This window comes from Phasianus colchicus, chromosome Z (assembly GCF_987193195.1).
Source record: "Phasianus colchicus chromosome Z, bPhaCol1.hap1.1, whole genome shotgun sequence".
Taxonomy (NCBI): Eukaryota; Metazoa; Chordata; class Aves; order Galliformes; family Phasianidae; genus Phasianus; species Phasianus colchicus.
Genome location: NC_143476.1, coordinates 28,041,372 through 28,062,887, shown reverse-complemented (window position 1 = coordinate 28,062,887; position 21,516 = coordinate 28,041,372). Strand labels below are relative to the sequence as shown.

Sequence of the window (21,516 nt, the reverse complement as noted above, 5' to 3'; positions counted from 1 at the left end):
AGTATTTTGCTTTGGGGTCCAATGATGAAGAGAAGAGGTATGTGACCTAAAGGAAATTCCAAGACATTGGAGATGTTTTGAATTATTTTGAGAAGATAGGGAGTAATACATCTTTTAAAATCTTTAAGTACTAGCTGAAGCAAAATTCATTTTCATGTTGTTGACTAGCCATATCAGTGTTCTCTCTTTTATTTCTTAAGTTCTCATTGTCTAAGATAATGTATTAGAAAAGCAGTGACAGCAATCGAATAGAGCTGAACAAAATACAAGGAGTTAAAGCTAGGATCTATCTCAGAGATCACATTACTAACAGATTTTGTCTCACGAGTTTCCTAAAAGTCTTCAGTAACGTAGATTACATCACCTCCCCATGCAATATCTATTTGTACATAAGTTGCTCTGAAATTAATGCCTCCTATTTAGTTCCATGGAAACTTCAATAGATACAAAGGGCACAACAGTGCTATTTGCTAGAGCAATTTCTCAGTTACAAAGCATTCTTTTTCAACATAGTCACCACCGTTATCTGTACATTTTGCTAATGATGAACAAGAGCCTTCATAAAAATCTGCACCAGAGTAGGTGAGCCACTGCTGAAATGCACCACCCACTGTGCTCACATCCGCTGTTTGGTCTCCATAAACATTCAGCAAGCATCAATGAATGTCAGTGGGTGCCATTTTCTCATGGAGAAATTCATCTTTGCTTCATACTTCCATGTCAGTCACTGTTCTGCCAGACTGCCCCTCTTCTGCCGCGTGTCTCACAGCAAGGATGTGTAACAGGATATTGGTGGCAAGGTTCCACCCCAACTGCCATACCACCAACACCTGCCTCTAGATGTCTTGGGTCAATATAATGAAATAGGAGCCATTACTTTCAGAGCAGCTCTTCTAGTTCTGTTTATTCCTTTTTTTTTTTTTTTAATAATAAGGAAGTCTGCTAGCTATATGGCAGTATTTATGTAGGTTTTCCGCAAACGATTTTGTAATCCTTTTATGATAAATCTCATCTGTGTCTCTGTTGCTTTTGTCTGTGTTCTTGATGAAGCTGAAATTACTCCAGTCATTGGTGCTTTCCAGCTGCTGAGGATATACTTTCAAAGTTTTAAACCAACCCTGAACATGTTTTGCTATCAAAAGAGTATAAGAGTTGTAGATTGTGGTGTGAGAGCACAACAAAGGACAGAAAAGTTCTGTTTCTTATTCCTTAGTCAAAAACTGACCAATAAACATGTATTTGGTTGGTTTCCCTCCTATCCAAAATTGTCTGTTGTGAAGTATGCATTCTCTTTTTCCAGAATACAGTGGATCCGCAGGTGCTCAAGGATATCCATAGCGATTCTGTGGTACTTAGGTAGTTCTGCTAATTGTGTGGCATTAATTTCATCTGTTCCCACTACAATGCATATGTTTTTCCTTGCTTTCTTTATCAGCACATGGCCTTTCTTGCAGGTTCAGGAGAGAATATGGTAAGGTTAGCGTTCTTCTGTTCCTTCTATCACTGCTGCTGCTCTTTTAGTTAGTTTTGTGTGTTGTTTTTCCTTTCTTTGTTTTGGTTTGTTTTTGTTTTTTTTTTAATCAGAATACAGTATCCTGATCCCACATACTTTTTCTGTGCAGGAGAGTAACACTTTAAACTTTCCAACCTGGCTCCTTTTTGGTACAGGTGTATGTGGTTGATCACAATGGGGCCTTTGATTTTGTGATGGTAACTTTAGGAAAAGAGAATCCTGATAGAACAAGGAGGATAAGATCCCTGTAATTTGCATGTTGTATTAGAAACTGTGTTTCAAAATAACTATTTCTCCAAATCTTATTTGATGTGGCCTCAGTGACATAATTAGTTTTGTTGACCTGGTTTCAGCAGTTGGCTTTTGAGCAGAAAAAGAAATACCAGTGAAGAAGTGATACGGCAACACAGTGGGCTTTTATCTGAAGATGTTTTCCAGTGTTATTACTGTTACATTATCAGCATGAATTTACTGTACAGTACAGGTTCTTAGATACTCTTTCTTTCCCTTTTAGGCTTTCAGACGTGAAATAGCTTGTCTATTAAATGCAATCCTTGGAACCGTGGTGGATTATTGGATCGTCTCAGCTTTGCTTATGGACAGAAACGTGTTTCATCAAACAGCTGATGATTTAGCACGCTACATTGCCGTTGCCTGTGATGGTGAGTGTTTGAAATACATCTGAGAATCTTTTAATCAGATATACTAAAGAAGTCCTCAATTAAAATTCCCAGTTAGCATTCAAGTTATATTTTACTTTCTTTTGCAGCCATGCAGTTTGACAATGTGATGCATATGTATGCAGGAAACTGCTTAGAGCTGTGTATATCTGTGTATATGTGGCAGGCTGTATGTCTCTTCCAAGCAAAGACTAAATAGCACTGCTTTCTGATTAAAGTCCTTTTGAATAAATCTCTATATTGGTGTAAAAAGAAGAAAGGGTTAAACATTGTGCTAGATAAATATAAATCTCATGACTAAAACTAAATGGGATATTCTCTGCAGTATCTGTTGTTTCAGCATGTAGGGAAGAGGAATTCAACTGGACCAAGAAGTAATGTTTCTCTATTACATATTCAAAATACATTTCCATGTTTTGTTTTGTTTTTAATTAGAAAATGTTTGGAAAACTGTAACTCAGCTTTTCTACCTCTTTATCCTGATTTCAGTCATAATTTTCTCTAGAGACAGGTTTGGATAGGCTTCATTTAAAGTGCTGGTGCTTCTACCTGGACACTGGAAAAGATTTGTCCTGAAAAAAATTAAACTAAAATCTTACTCTCTAGCCAAATAGTTCCACTCTGGTCTTTCTTAGGGAACATTATAACATTTCTTAGGCACATTATAATGTGTCTTAGATTAAAAACAACAGCAAAAAAACAAAAGATCAGTTGGACCTTATAGTATTTAAATCAATGGGACTTTTAGTTCTATAGCTTTTGCAGTGTGTCTAGAACTTTTTAGCTTTAATATATTAGGAAAAATCTAGTAAATAAATTTCGGTATTACTTTCTCACTTTCTTGCTTACAAATGGAAAACAGTGTTTTTATGTGCTTCTTCATCCATTCAGAGTATGCATGGAAACAATGTTCATAGGGTATAAAGAATGAAAATTACTAATTGGTGATCACTACAGGTTGGGTGATGGCTCTTATGAAAAATTATAGCAGAATTCTTGTAAGATTCTGTCAGTTTGGAGTAGAAGGCATCTGTATACTTAAAACTTGTTCTTCCATTTCACTCTGTTAGCTTTTGTGTGAGCATTTCTCAGAAGTCTAACACTACAGCAATACGGCTTCAGGACCCACCATGCCTTTTCTAAAAACCAAAACAAAATAAAACAGAAGAAAAAAAAATTAGATAGGCCAAAGATAAGCCTGATGATAGGTTCATCTGAAAAATGTTGGAGTTTGCATAAGGTCACTTTTAATATTGAATTCCTCTCCATAACTTAAACAGATTTTTTTTCTTTGTGTTACATATTTTTTTTACCTGAATTGTGTTTGTATTATGTCTTGTGAAATTTTAAATTAAATCACCTGCATAATGTCGCTGAATGAATAATTTTATCTCAAAATCAAGCTATAAGTTTTAAAATACTGTATTTTGAGTGTTTTTTAAGTGTTTGGCATAGTAAGAAGTGTTTCTTTGTATTTTAAATGCAAAGACAAGATGACTTTTCTAAATAGCTGGTCTTCTTGTTAGGTGATGGATAAATCTGTTTTAATAAGACTATTGTAAATTTCATGGAGAATAACTTATAAATGTGCAATTGATGAATTAAAAATCAGTAAGAGATATATTCTAGACAACTATGCGTGTACAGGTTTGTATGTACAAATTTTAAGGCTCTTTCTCTTCTATTTGCTTTCATCTAGATTTTTCAGTATGTGATATTAAAATGTTCATTTGTTCCATACCATCCCTCTGGCTTCAAATGTTTGTTGCTGAAGCAGTTTTTAAAAAAATGTGTTTGCAGAGGAATGTAACTATTTCTACAGAACCTATTTCTCTTCAAAAAATAGTAAGTAACTCTTGCACTCCTTAATACCTAGCACACTTAAGCACTTCAAAAATAATTAGATTAATTAAGGTATTGGAAAATATCTTTCTTTTGTGGAGTGAAATCATGTTCACTGCATCATGCAGTGCAATCATGCACTTCCACCTGTGGAAACTGCTGCTTGAGGGCAGGGTGAAATTTTCTTGCTAAAGAATTGGTAACACAGTGTAAAATTAATCTGTTTATGTGCAGCTATTATGAGAAGTCAAAATTAAAGATTTTTAAAGTAATCTTTGATGTGACTCATTTATAGCAATATTATATTTGTGATTAAGGAAAATTCAAAATATTGCATAGTTTTTCAGGGATATTTTTTCTTTCAGATTTTTGAAGAGGTAACAGTCTATTATTTTGCTGCTAGATACAGAATTTTGTGATTCTGAACCAGAGTATATTTCTATGGATCTGTCCTCTTAAAAACTTTCTCCTACTTGTAGACTTTATCTTGCCTTCAAGTCACAAACTGTAATTGCTTGTTAGGAAATACAAATTGAATTTCTCAGACCCACAGTTACTGGCAAGAAGAACACAGTCACAAGTCAGGGAGACGTCACAGGAATGACATGACCTAATTTGGAGCCACTTTACAGTAACTTTAATGGTAAAGACTAATGAGAATATGAAATTCATAACTTGCTGTATGACCTAAAATTGTATAGATAAAGTCAAGGAAAGACTGAGTTATACTGTTACAAATTACTCCATATCTAAGTTTTCTCAAACTACAGTAATTTACTCTGAACAGAGATTATTTTTTATTAATAGAAACAGAACATGAACAAAACACTTCAAAATTTTAAGAATAGCCAACAAGATCTAGTGTTTAACAAATGTTGTCAACATACACACAGCAACAATTGCTTTTTTTAGTATTACTATGAATATTGATCACTCTACTTGAAAAAAAATTTTGAAGAGGTTGAAAATATTTCATGTGATCTTTGTGGCTTTCCTTAGCATGACTATTCTTTCATTCCTGTTCTATATAATAAATATCAACTATGGTCCAATTTTGCACCCTCTTGTCACACAGCATATTACCAACTATATTTTTCAGTGTATTCAAGAGTGCTTTCCTACTTGCTGTTGGTAAATTGTACAGTGCATGTAAAAAGTCCCTCTGCAGTTAGTGACTTGCAGAATCGTAGGTGATCTCTTACATACTGAAAGCCTTCTTTAATGAAAGCTAATGACTGTATAATTATCGAATGATTTTCCTCACAGGACTATGCAAAAAACTTCCATGACTTTTTAAAAAGAGGTGTAAGGTGGGGTTGGAAGCTCTGTATTGCTAGAAAGAAACCAGAACTTCTACAAAGAGCACCACAAAGCTGACTAACTAGCTTATTGCCTTCATAGTGTCAAGAAGCTTATTCCAGCTTCCAATTTAGAAGGGTTGAAGGAGGGGAGTGATTCTTTGCCATATTGCTCCCTGGGTTTTTCTTTGTGGACTTTGTGGGAGATGAAAGCTTGTACGTGCTTGCATTAAATAGCTTAGAATCAGTTAGCTTTGCTTCAGTCTTATGTCCAGCTAAAGAGATGAAAATCTTAGCTATGGAAAAAAAAGAGATCTAAAATTTTCCATTTTCCAGACACTTCTCTCACCAATGAGGCCAGCTTACAGGAGTCAATTACAACAATAGTTAAGAAAATAAATAAATTACAGAGATGACATTAAGCAATCCATACAGATTACAGTAGACTGTACAGTTCAAGATCCTTACAAGTCATGTAAGGATCATGTTTATAAAAAATAAGGCGCAACAGGGTGTGGGTGGTAGCTGGCAGTTTCAGAAGAAGTACAGAAAAAAGACTACGTAAGTCACTTAAAATGTTACTTTTGCAACAGGTCGGTCCCTATTTTCTTGCTTTGCGAGAGGTAGGGATGTGTGAGACAAGAAACGTACATAAAGCAAAGAAAATAGGGCATTGGCCATGTCCTGCATCTCAGAGGGCATTACAGATGCTAAATAGTGATGAGCAGAACCAAGTCAAAGTGCTGCCTGATGTACCGTAAGTAATGCCTGTAACATCACCAATTTTATTCTGCTCTGGGGGACAGCTTCTGACCTGACACATTTCTTGAACTTTATATGACCTGTTTTGCTGTCTACAAATTACTACATCTGACAGAAAGCTCAGTTTTAAACCTGTAGTCCAACCTCTGGGCTGGGATTCCCCCTTCCTTCCCATTCCTCCTTCTCAACTTAGCGAACGAAAGTAGTTATATTTTCACAATATTTGTTGTAAAGGATACACAGATAAGTTGAACAATCCACAAAATTACCTTTTAAAAAAGTTTAATCATAGATAATTTAATTTTATTGCTGTATTAAATACAGTTATAATTAAATGATATGGAAGTTACGTCATTAGGACATTCTAGAAATAACTCTGAAATGCGTAGATGTAAGTTCGATGTTTATATACTTTAAAGGCACTGAGTACATACATAAAAGATATGAAATAGAGATTTTAGATGTGTCCCCTTAGCTCTCTTTTCAGATACAATAAGTGCCATACAAGGAAGAGAGCCAAGGCTTCAGACACCAAAGAGAATTGTTCCCCTTGGGCTGAAGAGGTTCATTTTTACAGGAGAAATGCTAAAGGTATTCCATATATCTAATGTGTGTTGGAGACTTTATATGGTTAGAATTGTTGGTTTCAGCTTAAAAAATCTTGACCTGATGAATGCTGAGCTAAAATTATGGCTTATGTCCAAAAATCATTTTCATATGGTTCTTGTTCCCTTTTTTCAATGTCTGTTTGAAAGGAGGAATTGTATATATGGTGGAATAAAGCTGCCTTCTTCATTCCCCTCCCCCCCAGATATTAAATACAGTGTACAGCTTGTGTGAGCTCATTCCAGTCTTGCCCGTCTTACTTTGCTAATCCACCTCAACCTGTGCTTGGTAGGATCAACGTCTTCTGATTTGAAAGTATAATTCAGTCTTCACCGCTTTCAGTCCTAGACATTTTGTGAACAAAGACTGAGGAGTATGCTATGTTACATAGCTGTGTTAAGCATATGGACTGTTTTCTTCCAGGCATTCAGCCCAGACTATGAAAGGCATTTGGCTTTTGTCTTAGCTATACTGGAACCCAAGTACCTAAGGAATAAAACAGCATTGCCGTAATTCATTCAGTTCCCACTTATTACGCAAATCTAATAAATTGTGCTTTACACGAGGCTTTACCTCAACAGAATGACTTGTTAGAACTCTTATCTTTATCATCAGAAATTTAGCTGTATCGCTCAAAACACAGCTATATGAATCATGACACCCAGGCTTAGAAAAGTCTGGCAAATCAACCTAGGATTGTTCAAAAAATTATAATCAGAATTGTATCACAAACACCGGAGAAAAAAAATACTCACTCTCTGTTGGGATTTAAGAGCGCTTCAGTAACAGAGCCAGACCATGCATTTTTAAAATTGGTTCGCTTTCTCTTTATTGCTTTTGCAAGTAAAATTGATGTGAATTATTACAGGCTGTCTTCTAGACAGAAAAGTGAGCTGAAGGACTAGGGCATAAAAAAACACCAAAAAAACAGAAAACAAAAAAAAAGCTTTTTTTTTCTATTCTTTCCCTGCCAAAATTTAAGTAGTATCTACTGTTGAAAGAATGAGTATGAAGCTGACAGATTTGTATAATGAAGGTATTGATGTAACAAAATACACTGTGTTAATCTTATTGCAAATGCCGAGGGATTTACCCTGAGATATTTTTCATTTCTAAGATGTTTGTTGCATCATCTTTCACCTGGCATCAAGATTCTTCTCTGGCTCTTGTTCAAACCTAATCATGTAGTGAAAGCAAAACTGTGTTCAGAATGGGTCTGAACTTTTTATCATGTGGAGACTAATGGTGTTTTTACATACAACTAGCAGTTCTCAGTTTCTTGATGTTCAGTTTTTCACACTTCCGCATTATGTGATACTAAGGCTTGGAATTTTTTTTCAGAGGGCTTTCTTTTTATTATTATTATTATTACTAGGACCCCTTCATTTATTTCTCCCTCTTTCCCCCCCTCCCTTGCTACTGTAGCCAAGTCAGACAGCCTATTGAGAAACAGCAAACCATCTGTTAACGGATTTGAAGTTCTGAATTATATTGGAGTGTGCAGAGGCACTCGTGCTTAGGCAGAAACATTCATTTGAATTAAGCTATAAATGCTGTGTAAAAAGAACCATACATTTTAACGTAGGTTCATGAATAAATTTAAGGGAGGGCAACTGCACTCTAAAGTTTTATTGCTTCAAAACCCAGTATTTTTGGTGTTCTGTGATCACTTGGTGCTTTTATAGTGTGATTGAAGCTTTAAACCTTGAACTGGGGGGATATAATTCCTGTGTTAAACCATTTGCAATACAGTTTCATTGTTGGATCTCTGGTGGAACAGAAGCTCTGTGGGTTGTTTTTTTGTTTTGGGTTTTTTTTTTTTGTGGGTTTTTGTTTGTTTGTTTGTTTTTTGAATTTTCTTAAAAGATGGTTAAACAGGATAAAGGAAAATCTTACTCATTATTGAATTTTCTGGCATATAGCCAGGTCTCCTAGTTCCAGGCACTTTGATTATTTTCTTTAGTTGCTATCTTGCCTAGTCTAGTGTAATCTATTAATTTTTTATGGTAGGACAGACAGCCCTACATGGAGCTTGCATAAGAAACAAAGTGGAGAGATTGATTCAGCTTCTCTCTTCCCCTGGAATAGACATTAATTCTAAAGGTAAGTTATTCATTTTCTCTACAGAACTAAGAAATTAATCCAGATAAGGAACTGTATTAATATACTTCTGGGAATAAAGTTTGCATTTATACAGCAAACACTGCATTATTCTAAATAACACAAAATAAGGACTTCATACCAGAAATGGCTGGAATGTTAATTTATAGCTGAAATGTGTTTTAACATCACATTTTCTATCAATTTTTTAAAATACCATTTAATTTTTATCAGATGCTTTTCAGTTTACCACTGTGACCATAATGAATACTAAAAAGTAAACTGTTTTGCTGTCTAATGAATTACATTATTAACATTTTAATACTACTTCTGCTGTTTTAAAACTTCCCTTGATTTATAATTCAGACTATGCTGGCTGGACGCCTTTGCATGAAGCCTGTAACCATGGCAGCACAGTGTGTGTCAGTGAAATTTTGCAGCGTTGTCCAGAGGTAGACTTGCTCAGTCAAGTGGACGGGGTGACTCCTTTGCATGATGCACTGTCAAATGGACATATAGAAATTGGCAAGCTGCTGCTTCAGCATGGGGGTGAGTGCATTTATGCTAACCTGGTTTAGGGAAATAACCCTGTTCTGAGGGCATATGAAGTTTGTGGTGCTTTGATTAATAGTTATGTAAAACAAAGTGTTAGTATGAAATATTTATTTTAAAATATTTTCAAGACAAGCTATATTGGTCACAATAAAAGTATTACTGTTCTCACACTTATCTTGATCAGCCAAATATGAAATTAATGAGGGATTTCACTTTTTTTTTCCAATATGATAATGTTTTTATTCTGCATTTTATTCCATTTGCATTGTAACTATATCCTCTTAAGTAACTAATGAAGATAAAAATTACCTTGTAACCAAGCAAAGCTAAGGATTTTCTTTTATTTTGACCTATTTTTACCATAATGCAAAAATAGATCAGTAAATCTCTTTATAATCACATATTTCAGTATAAAGTTATTCAGCATTTATGAAAATTAATGAGATGGTCTTTGAAGAACACAATTAGCTTGGTAATTAGTTTAAGAAAGGGATCTATATTGTAATTGTGGTAACTGCTGTTTAGGGATAATAGTGGGAGGGATGTCTTAGTTTCTAAGAAAAACACATTGTCCCTTAGGTGGACACATGGTAAATATTTTAAACAGTATTTTTTGTTCAGTGACAGGAAACTGATCGTATCTCATTTCAAAATATCTTGTATCAAGATAATTTTTGTTTTTAAAAAACAAAAGATTGATCTTCGATATCAAATTATTTTAATTTGTTTACTAAAATGACAATTTGCACTATCTTTACTGTTGACCTACTGTGTCAATTTAATCTCTTTGCATGATATGATGAGTCTAAACTTTTTCAATAAAGATAATTCTGTTTATAGCCTTAAGGTAAAATAATACACTGTATTTAGATGGCCTATTACTTAATTAAGCTACAGAAACAAAATTTTATTTCATTCTTGGCATATGACCCTTTGTATTTACAGTCTTCTCCTGCCCCCTAAAGGCTATTTCTGTCTGTTTGCAAGCACTGGCTTGTGATCGATACATTCCTCTGCAGGTCTACCTCTCTGTGTTTGCTGAGCTTGAGTTCTGGAGATCCCAGGTGTTTTATGTATCTACTGAACCATGCATCTGACATGCCAAGCCAATACCGGGCTCAGTTCCATCGGTCTAAGTGATGCAATAGCCAATACTGCCGTAAGCCCAGCTCCTCAATTGGAAGTGGCATTGCACTGACAGATGTGCATTTTTCCTAAGCTATTGTGAGGAATAGGATCCTGTTGTCCTAGGGGAAGAGCTCTACTTGCACTTGCATTCATCAAAGTTTTTCTGGCAACTGTAAGGCTGCATTCACCCTTATCTTTGCCTTTGTCATACTCTGGGTTTTGGCCTGTCAAGTAGCTGACTACTATGGTAGAAAGGATGTTACCCTTTCAATCTGTATTTAGTCAGCTCAATAACTTAGAATATATCTATGCAACAGCTTCTTCCATTTCTTTCCCTGAAGAAGTCCTTAGCTTGCAAAAGTTATGTTTTATATCTGCAGCTTCAATCATAGCAAAGCTAAGACCTGTAATAGAGATATGTCATGTGTTTAATTAATTAGTAATTTTTAAAAGTTGTAATTAATTAGTAATTAGAATACATTTCTGAAAAGATATAAAGTTATAAAATTGCGTTATTGCGTTAGCATAGTAACCCAGATTTACATAAGCAGATTTATGTTGTTCTCACCTCTGAAAAGCATCACCTAAAGCTGCTTCAACCCACTTCAGTTTTTTATGTGGCTTTTCGTGAACTTATAAGACATACTGTAAACTTGTAATAGCTTCATTGTACTAATAAACAGGAAATGCTGAAATAATTTACTCTAATCTGAACAAGTAAGACATGTCTAATTTCCTTACCTTATATCTACTTATTATGGTAATTATTTTTTGCGGAAACCTACTCAAAATGAATTTGTACCTTAGTTAAGGAAAACTAGGCTTCCTAACTCAGTGGTTTACCTTTCTGCATAGCCTAATACCAGGTTGGCCATACCACCCAGGCAGGTAAAGACCGTCATAGTAAATTGCCATTAATTTTCAGACAGTGTCAGCAATTAACCTACCTTGTAAAATCCTTGATGATCATGTTCATCAGTAATAACATTAGCTAACTTTTTATATGTTCTGTGTATTGCAACTTGAAATTTTAGGATAAGATAGATTTTAATTTCTTTTACATTTGTATATAATAATTCTTCATTTTTCAGTATTGGAAAGCCAGGGAGAAAATTAAAACAATATCATAAAGAAACTGTTATAATGTTTTTCTCTGCATATAAATTGTGTTGTTAATGTCTACTTCATCAGTTGCATGAACATAACTTAGTGCAAAAAGGAATTTAAAGAGACTCCTACTTTTTGGCAAAAAAAAACCTTCACCAACCCAAAATGCTAATGTCTTGCTCAGCTGCCAAACAGAACGTGTTATTATTAATATTTGTATTTTTCCTGCAGGACCAGTCCTTCTACAGCACAGGGACTCCAATGGAAAATTGCCACTGGATTATGTTCAGTCCCTACCACTAAAACAAGAACTTCTGAACATTGTTCTTCCAGAAGAGAAAATTGAAATCTTCAACAAACATACACAACAAGATCTCAGCAGTCAACAAAAAGAATTGTGGTTGATTTTATTTAACAAGATGCTGCTCAATTTTTGTTCTGTTTATAATCTGTTTTCACCTTTAACTTTCAGAGAGGTAGCTCATTCAAGTATGCTTTTAGTAATGACTGCTGATAGCCGTAAGATGAAAGATACATTTCCTGCACATTGGTTAGTAGATACATACTTTAAAGAGCTAGAAACTTTTAAAAAGCTACCACAGTTTATTGAAGAGGTATCTGCATACATGTGTGCTTTTCCTGGAGAACAGATGAAGGCTTTATTAGCAACTCTGGAAACTGTGGTAAAGGGAAATCAGCTCTTTGCTTAAATTCTTTCTATAGGTAGCTTCCATAACCAGTTGCATTGGTTAAATCTGCATGACTGCTAACTTACGATATTTGGCTGATACTTGTTCTGGTAACTGAAGTACAGATGTCACAGCCATGCATGTTATTATCACCCATTACATTAATCCTTTCTTCTAGTGGGACTTGAAAGTCAGATGCATTGATTCAATGCAATTTTTAGGCAAAATCTGTCCATTCACAACACCTTCTCATTGTCAGACACCTCTGGATGCATGACAGCACTTCAGGAGGTGCTGTGTTGTTTTAATCTTTGCTTCTGTCTTGGAAATATTTGTCACCAGTCTCATGCCATAGTTCAGTTTGGTTTCTAAAGGTAGAACACCTTAAAATGAGTTACATACTATATAACAAGCAGCTTTTCCCTTAGAAAAGTGCATACATAATTTACTGCATTTTAACAAAACCAGTATTCTAACTGTCTTTCAGTAAACGAAACATATGTTGTCCCTGCATCTTACCTAACCACATCTTGCAAAAGTTAGGATACAGTCCTGTAAAATTAAAAACAGAAGATAATAAAACTTTTTTTACAGAATCATTGTAGTAGCACTTCCCTTGTCTTTGTTAGTTTGGCAGTACACAGAGATGCTCCAGGGTGCTAATGGTCACATTTGTTTGTGCAGACCAACCTGAGGAGTCTGGCCTATTCACTTGGGTTTTATTCGGCACTCCAGTGGGTGTCACTGTCTGGAGCTTTACAATGACCAGGGCATCTTCCTGCCCCCAAGGCCAGTGATGCTGTAAAGGACCAAATGCACTTTCAGCATGAGTGATGATGTCACTAGCTCTGCTCTGCCTCATGCTGGCTTGCAGTGATTTGATAAATCCTATAACTTTGACTGCATAAAGTCATCTTGGTAACGCCCCTGGGATTCCTCCAATCCAAACGCTGGTAGTGGTAGTGGTATAAATCAAGCTGTGTTGGCGGGGGAATTTGCTAAGGATTAGACAAGACAGTTTAAGTATGTTCTGGGCATCAGATTCTGACACTAAGTATGAATCTCCTTAAAAATTACAGCCCATTTAATGTGAGAATTTTGTTCTCCGTTTTGTGAATACATGCAAACTACACATGATAAATCCTCTAAACTAATCCTCTAACCTAATTTAGCATTGTATGCTACATATTCTATCAGATGGTCCTTTTAATTAATTAAGAAATAGAGAAAATCCTGTGCTGTTCTTTAAAGGTATTGAGGCTCATGCAGCAGCTGAGCTGTATAATTGTGCTGCAAGAGATTGGGTGTATGGAAGAGTTGCGTATTTTGGAGTGCTCTTGTCACAGATTTATAGAGCAATGACTATCCTTTCTGCCGTGCATCTTTGTAGAGATCTGGTACAAATTTAGATCAGACTAAAATCTGAGAATATACACTTCTAGTGGAAATTAATTTTTCCCTTCCTAAGGAAGAGAAGGAAATACTGCTTTAGAATAAGAACAACTGAATTTATTTTTTCTAATGGATTCAGTACAAGATCAGGAATAATTCAAAATCTTAGCCTTCAAAGGAAAGGTACTAATTAGCAGCGTTTCCAGTTCTTCTATAGTAGCAATTTATAGTATTAAAAAAAAGAACCTTAAAAGAAAGGGTGTGGATAATAGCTGCTTCTGAAATTGATGTTGCTTGACTAGGAGGAATAAGTTACACTGATATAGCTGGCTTGCAGCACATTAAAACTTCCATTTAGCCTTTCTGCAGCAGAGACATACTATCTCATAGCAATTAATCTACTGAAGATGCTCAGACTGGGTTGGTCTTCGAACCAGACCTTCTTTACAAATGTTCAGTGTTTATTAATGACCGATTATTATTTTTATGTGTGCATGCAGTACAGCCTCTCTGGTAGAATAGAGGACCAGCTCGGATTGGATTTGTTTTTGTTTGTGCCCTTTTGCATTTCCTACAGTGAAAGAGTTGGAGTGAAAAAGCAACACTCAGAAAGCTTTTGTTGTGTGTGAAGTTATCAACAAACAAGTTGCAGGATGTGATGAAGGAAATACTGCGCACATGCTCTGTAAGGAATGCAAAGTATGCCAGCCATATTACAATTTTCTTTAATTACATCATAATATTGCACATCTAACTCTAGCTTAGAGATTATTGATGTACCAGATCAGTCTTGAATTATCTGATGGCACTATTTTTCCCTTACGTTCTCTCAGTTTGAGTAAGGATCATCTATTATGCTCTTAACGTTGGTCAGTTTTATACAAATTCAGTTTTAGGTATAATCATGGTTGCAGACTCCTTGAAAAATCTTAACTATATCTCCATCATATTTGACATAAGATTATGTGCTTCATCTCATTTATTAGAGACAGAATCACAGTATTGCCAGGGTTGGAAGGGACCTCAAGGATCATGAATCTCCAACCCCCCTGCCACATGCAGGGCCACCAACCATTCCACCTAATGCTAGACCAGACTGCCCAGGGCCCCATCCAATCTGGCTTTGAACACCTCCAGGGACGGGGCGTCCACAACCTCCCTGGGCAGCCTGTTCCAGTACCTCACCACTCTCTCCGAAAAGAATTTCCCCCTGACATCCAACCTAAATCTCCCTTCCCTCAGCTTAAAACCATTTCCCCTTGTCCTGCTGTCACTCACCCTTTCAAAGAGTTGATTCCCCTCCTCTTTGTAGGCTCCCTTTAGGTACTGAAAGGCTGCAATGAGGTCACCCCGCAGCCTTCTTGTCTCCAGGCTGAACAAGCCCAGCTCCCTCAGCCTGTCCTCATAGGGGAGGTGCTCCAGTCCCCTGATCATCTTCGTGGCCCTCCTCTGGACCCTCTCCAACAGCTCCCTGTCTTTCTTGTACTGGGGGCTCCAGACCTGGACGCAGTATTCCAGATGGGGCCTCACAAGAGCAGAGTAGAGGGGAACAATCACCTCTCTGTCCCTGCTGGCCACCCCTCTTCTGATGGAGCCCAGGATCCCATTTGCCTTCCGAGCCACAAGGGCACACTGCTGGCTCATGTTAAGTTTTTCGTCTACCATGACCCCCAGGTCCTTCTCCACAGGGCTGCTCTCAAGGACCTCTCCTTCCAGTCTGTAGGGATGCCTGGGATTCCTCCGGCCCAAGTGCAAAACTCTGCACTTTGCCGTGTTGAACCTCATCAGGTTCACCCGGGCCCACCTTTCTAGCCTCTCAAGGTCTCTCTGAATGGCATCCCGTCCTTCAACCGTGTTGACCACACCACTCAGCTTGGTGTCGTCAGCAAACTTGCTGAGGGTGCACTCAATTCCGTCATCGATGTCATTGATAAAGATGTTAAACAGCACCGGTCCCAAGACAGATCCCTGGGGGACGCCGCTCGTTACCAGCCTCCACCTGGACGTAGAGCCATTGATGACCACCCTCTGTCTGCAGCCTTTCAACCAGTTTCTTATCCATCGAGTGGTCCACCCATCAAATCCACATCCCTCCAGTTTGGAGAGAAGGATGTGGTGGGGGACCATGTCAAAGGCCTTGCTCAAGTCCAGGTAAATGACATCGGTCGCCTTTCCCTTGTCCACCGATGCCGTCACTCCATCATAAAAGGCCACCAGATTGGTCAAGCATGACCTTCCTCTGGTGAAGCCGTGCTGGCTGCCACGGATCACACGCCCTTTCCTCATGTGATCAAGCATGTCATCCAGGATGATCTGTTCCATGATCTTCCCAGGCACAGAGGTGAGACTCACCGGCCTGTAGTTCCCGGGGTCCTCCTTGCTCCCTTTCTTGTAAATGGGAGTGACGTGACCCTTCCTCCAGCCATCCGGGACCACACCAGACAGCCACGACTTCTCAAATATGATGGAGAGCGGCTCGGCAACCACCTCAGCCAGCTCCTTCAGAACCCTGGGATGCACGCCATCCGGCCCCATAGACTTGTACACATTCAGTCTCATGAGGCGGTCTCAGACCTGCTCTGTCCTCACTGTGGGGTGGGATTTACCACCCCAGTCCCCACCCAGAGGTGTAGGGATGCAGGGCTCAGGGACGGAAGGAGTACTGGAGTCCTGGCTGCCAGTGAAGACCGAGGCAAAGAACTCATTCAGTACCTCGGCCTTCTCTTCGTCCGTTGAAACCAGTTCTCCTTTTACGTTTACCAAAGGAGGTACACTCGCTTTGGCCTGTCTCTTCTGGCTAATGTACCTATAGAAAGTCTTCCTGTTGTTTTTCACGTCCCTCGCCAAGTTCAGTTCTACCTGCGCCTTGGCTTTCCTGATCCCACATCTGCAAGTCCGGACAACATCCCTGTATTCTTCCCAGACCTAGAGACCACCTATTCTCTTTCAGAATAGCAATTTTTTTAGTCATAATCACAATGAAGTGAGCTCTATTAAGCGATTAAACTGCCTCCTTTAAAAATCTCTCCATGTTTTGCAAGCCAGGGTGCTTCACAAAGGTTCGTCCTCAGCCAACCTCAGTTTCTTAGGCCTTTAGTAAGTTTCTCTACATTCTCCACCTACAGCATGCAGCTACAGAACAGCATTGTTGCACATACAGACACCAAGTACTGCCCAGAGCAGTTGTTGGCTTGTTGGCAGCATGATGTTTGGTAAAAGCAAAATAGGCGCAGCACACTGTGATATGCAGTTGGAATTATAGTGGCATGCAGAGTTGTTGCTAAAGCCTCAAAAGTTGCCAAAAAGAAGTAGAATTACACCAAATTTCAGTATTATAACTTCTCCAACACATACCTGTTGTTTGACAGCAGTGATACTACTGAACACAGGTGTATTAAGGATGAACTTTGTGTACAAAATGATTGGTGATATCTGTAAAGACTTTTTCTTATATTTCAGAGTGTTTCTTATATTTCAGAATGTGGATCATAGCAAATAAATCACCAAAGATGGGTGTTTTGCTGTGGTTTAATTTTTTTTTTTAGGAAAAAAGTTTAGTTCACATGGCTTAAATATTACTGTGGTTTTGATACCCATTGAAAGTTTCTGATTAAAAAGTGTCTCAGAGTTCAGTGCCAGTGCTTCCTTCTTCAGGTTGGATTTTAGGGAAAATTTCTTCTCCAAAAGAGTGATGATGCATTGGCACATGCTGCTAAGGGGAGAGGAGGAGTCACTGTCACTGATGGTGTTCAAGAACAATGTGGATGAGGGACTGGTCAGTGGGTGTGGTGGGGATGGATGGACTATTGGATTAAATGATCTTACTGATCTTTTTCAACCTTAATGATTCTGTAATTTTATGATTCTTTAATATACGTAACTTCAAACAGTGCCAAAGCTGTTTCCTATGTCACGATGCTAAATATCTGCATTGACAAATGTCAGTTCCATAAGAGCTATATGCAGAGTTAACAGCAGCCCCCTGTCTCAATGCCCTTTGCCTGTGCATTTGTTTTGAACCCTTTGGCTATAGCATCACACCACGGTCCTCTGTGGCCAACAGCAGTGAAGTCAGAACAACTCATCTCCAGTTTCTTGTCAGGTGTGTGTATGGCACTCATCGTACAGACCTATATTCAGCTTTAACTGTATGGTAAAGTTTTGCTTTTTTTCTCTTTTTTTAGGGACAGAGCAGATCTTTCTGTGAGTGGCCATTTCATCACTTCCTGCACCATATGCAAAATTAAATGCAAATGGCTGTGTTTGATCAATTGGTGGAGCAATATGCTGGTTCCAGTGCCAACCACAGCAGAACACTAGGAACATTTCATGTTTGGTGATTATTCCCCGCTGAATACTCTTTAAAATCTGTCAGATAGATAGGTAATTCCTTTAATCTGTTAAATGTACATTAAATAATCCTATACTGTATTAATCATGAAAATGAAATACACAAAGATTCCTTACAAGTTAATAAATTTGTCATCATGTTTACTGGGATGTGAAATGATGCTTCTTCAGGAAAACTGATCAAAAAATTGCACTTTGCCAAACATTCAGCGTTGCTGTCATATTCAGATGAAGATTGTGCAAATGCACCCAATTCATCAACCAATCTCTGTGAAATAAAAACTACTCAGGCTGGCCTGAGAAGTAGCATTAAGTCAGGCTGTTAAGAGCTGTTTGATAGTAGTAAGTTTTAGGCAGTTCTAAAAAAGCAGAAGCCTTTTCTGGGCAAAAGGCTGAATTGAGGAGTGCTGAACAGAGCGTTCTGTGGACAGGGAGACCTGTGGGTAGGCAGAAGGTGAAGGGGGAAGCAGCAGATCGAGTAGTGCTCTACAGAGGGCTTCTTAAATGCTAACCTGTGCTTGGGGAAGAGTGATTTGATTTCTCCAAAAATAATCAAATAATCAGAAGTGTTAAAAAATGATGCCTCTGATTGTAATATACATTTAAAAAGTAATGTCAGGCTGTTTTGTCAGTTTTTTACAACACCAGAAATTACGATGGCTGCCCACTGCCAAAGGGACTGCTGGGAAGAGAGCAAAGGATGGAGAAAAAAGAGCAAAAGCACTGCACTGCAGCCTAGCTAGGAAACCGAGACCCATAATCTCCCCAGGGCTCTTTCAATACAACTTTCATTAATCTTTAAGAGTGGCTACCTTAGTGATGCTAGAAAGTTGTCATTACTCTTGAATGCAATAGAAGTGAAAGTAAAAACAGCAGAGGACTGATCAGTCAGCTTGTGCCCATGGTTGGAAGCGCTGACACAGGGAGGTGTGCGTTCGTGACTTGTTACCTGTGCAGTGTTGAAGTCTAATTAATCTGATTCTTGTTTTACCTAGATGAGCCTGTACACATTTGCTAAATGTCACCACTTTTTGTCATTCCTTTGGTAAATGTAGAAGGAGAACTGGCTTCAACGGATGAAGAGAAGGCTGAGGTATTGAATGAGTTCTTTGCCTCAGTCTTCACTGGCGGCTGGGATTCCAGTACTTCTATCGTCCCTGAGCCCTGCATCCCTACACCTCTGAGTGGGGACCGGGGTGGTAAATCCCCTCCACTGTGAGTTCAGAGCAGGTCCGAGACCGCCTCATGAGACTGAATGTGTACAAGTCTATGGGGCCGGATGGCGTGCATCCCAGGGTTCTGAAGGAGCTGGCTGAGGTGGTTGCTGAGTTGCTCTCCATCATATTTGAGAAGTCGTGGCTGTCAGGTGAGGTCCCGGATGGCTGGAGGAAGGGTCACGTCACTGCCATTTACAAGAAAAGGAGCAAGGAGGACCCCGGGAACTACAGGCCGGTGAGTCTCACCTCTGTGCCTGGGAAGATCATGGAACAGATCATCCTGGATGACATGCTTGATCGCATGAGGAAAGGGCGTGTGATCCATGACAGCCAGCATGGCTACACCAGAGGAAGGTCATGCTTAACCAATCTGTTGGCCTTTTATGATGGAGTGACGGCATCGGTGGACAAGGGAAAGGTGACTGATGTCATTTACCTGGACTTGAGCAAGGCCTTTGACATGGTCCCCCACCACATCCTTCTCTCCAAACTGGAGGGATGTGGATTTGATGGGTGGACCACTCAGTGGATAAGAAACTGGTTGAAAGGCTGCAGACAGAGGGTGGTCATCAATGGCTCTACGTCCAGGTGGAGGCCGGTAACAAGCGGTGTCCCCCAGGGGTCTGTCTTGGGACCGGTGCTCTTTAACATCTTTATCAATGACACCGATGACGGAATTGAGTGACGGAAACCCTCAGCAAGTTTGCTGACGACACCAAGCTGAGTGGTGCAGTTGACACAGTTGAAGGAAGGGATGCCATTCAGAGGGACCTCGAGAGGCTAGAAAGGTGGGCCCGGGTGAACCTGATGAGGTTCAACACGGCAAAGTGCAGAGTTTTGCAATTGGGCCGGAGGAATCCCAAGCATCCCTACAGACTGGAAGGAGAGGTCCTTGAGAGCAGCCCTGTGGAGAAGGACCTGGGGGTCTTGGTAGACGAAAAACTTAATATGAGCCAGCAGTGTGCCCTTGCGGCTCGGAAGGCAAATGGGATCCTGAGCTCCATCAAAAGAGGGGTGGCCAGCAGGGACAGGGAGGTGATTATTCCCCTCTACTCTGCCCATGTGAGGCTCCATCTGGAGTACTGCGCCCAAGTCTGGAGCCCCCAGTACAAAAAAGACGGAGCTGTTGAAGAGGGTCCAGAGGAGGGCCACGAAGATGATCAGGGGACTGGAGCACCTCCCCTATGAGGACAGGCTGAGGGAGCTGAGCTTGTTCAGCCTGGAGAAAAGAAGGCTGTGGGGTTGCAGCATTTCAATATCTAAAGGCAGCCTAAGAGGGGAGGGAAATCAACTCTTCAAAAGGGTAGATAACTGCAGGACAAGGGGAAATGGTTTGAAGTTGATAGAGAGGAGATTTAGGTTGGATGTCAGGGGGAAATTCTTTACAGAGAGAGTGGTGAGGTGCTGGAACAGGCTGCCCAGAGAGGTTGTGGATGCCCCGTCCCTGGCGGTGTTCGAGGCCAGATTGGATGGGGCCCTGGGCAGCCTGGTCTAGAATTAAATGAGGAGGCTGGTGGCCCTGCATGTGGCAGGGGGGTTGGAGATTCATGATCCTTGAGGTCCCTTCCAATCCTGGTGATTCTGTGATTCTGTGATTTTCAGCAGAACCTTGTGAAGAAAGTCTCATCCTTGTTTAGCTGCCAGAACACCTACGTCATGTTGATCTTCAAAGTAAAACAGGGTGGATCTAAATATGACCATCCATGTACTGACACATCTGCAACCAACAGTCCTGTTGACAGTTCAGGGAAAGCAAAGGTTTTTTTTTTGTTTTTTGTTTTTTCCCCAAAATAAAAGCTGGACTAATCTAAAAAGATCTATATCAAAAAATAAATAAATCCTCAAGCTACAGATTTAAGTTACACAGCTTGCTGGTTTGGTATTTTCTTTTGTTGTCTGTTTAGTCTTAAAACCAGGCAAATCCCACTTCTCAGTAATGCTTCAGCTCTGTTATTGATGAGCTGTCACACTCCCTACCTCAGCATGTGCACACTGCTGGCACTTAACTCTGAGCACTGACACAAGCTGAGGGCAGGAGGTGGTCAGTGGGATAAACTGTCTTCAGTGCCTCCTGAGCTGCTGGAGATGGGACTTTGAATGGGTGTCCTTTGGGTTGATTGTAGCATATCTTCTCTATCAGCCCATCCTGATTTCTGGAGTGTTCACAGAACATGAAGAATTGCTTGTTCCCTGATATCCCTCTCACGCTCCACACAAAAAGCAGGGAGGGATCTAATAAGATTGAACAATGGACACAGTTACCAAAGGTTCTAGCAC

The 21,516-nt window shown here is 39.2% G+C and overlaps 1 protein-coding gene across 6 annotated transcripts in view; it reads left to right on the top strand.

Moving 5' to 3' along the window:
• SLF1 (SMC5/6 complex localization factor 1) overlaps window positions 1-18,141 on the top strand; it is a 63,569-nt gene extending 45,428 nt beyond the window's left edge. For 5 of the 6 annotated variants that reach the window (XM_031605281.2, XM_090132130.1, XM_090132132.1 and 2 more), the window contains 7 exons: window positions 2,028-2,175; window positions 3,893-4,038; window positions 5,927-6,090; window positions 6,571-6,686; window positions 8,712-8,804; window positions 9,168-9,350; window positions 11,823-18,141. In XM_031605281.2, the coding sequence (XP_031461141.2) occupies window positions 2,028-2,175; window positions 3,893-4,038; window positions 5,927-6,090; window positions 6,571-6,686; window positions 8,712-8,804; window positions 9,168-9,350; window positions 11,823-12,301 (1,329 nt within the window). In that variant the 3' untranslated portion in view covers window positions 12,302-18,141. The remainder of the gene's footprint in view (window positions 1-2,027; window positions 2,176-3,892; window positions 4,039-5,926; window positions 6,091-6,570; window positions 6,687-8,711; window positions 8,805-9,167; window positions 9,351-11,822) is intronic. The other variant, XM_031605282.2, reaches the window with a different exon arrangement.
• Window positions 18,142-21,516: the final 3,375 nt, after the last annotated feature.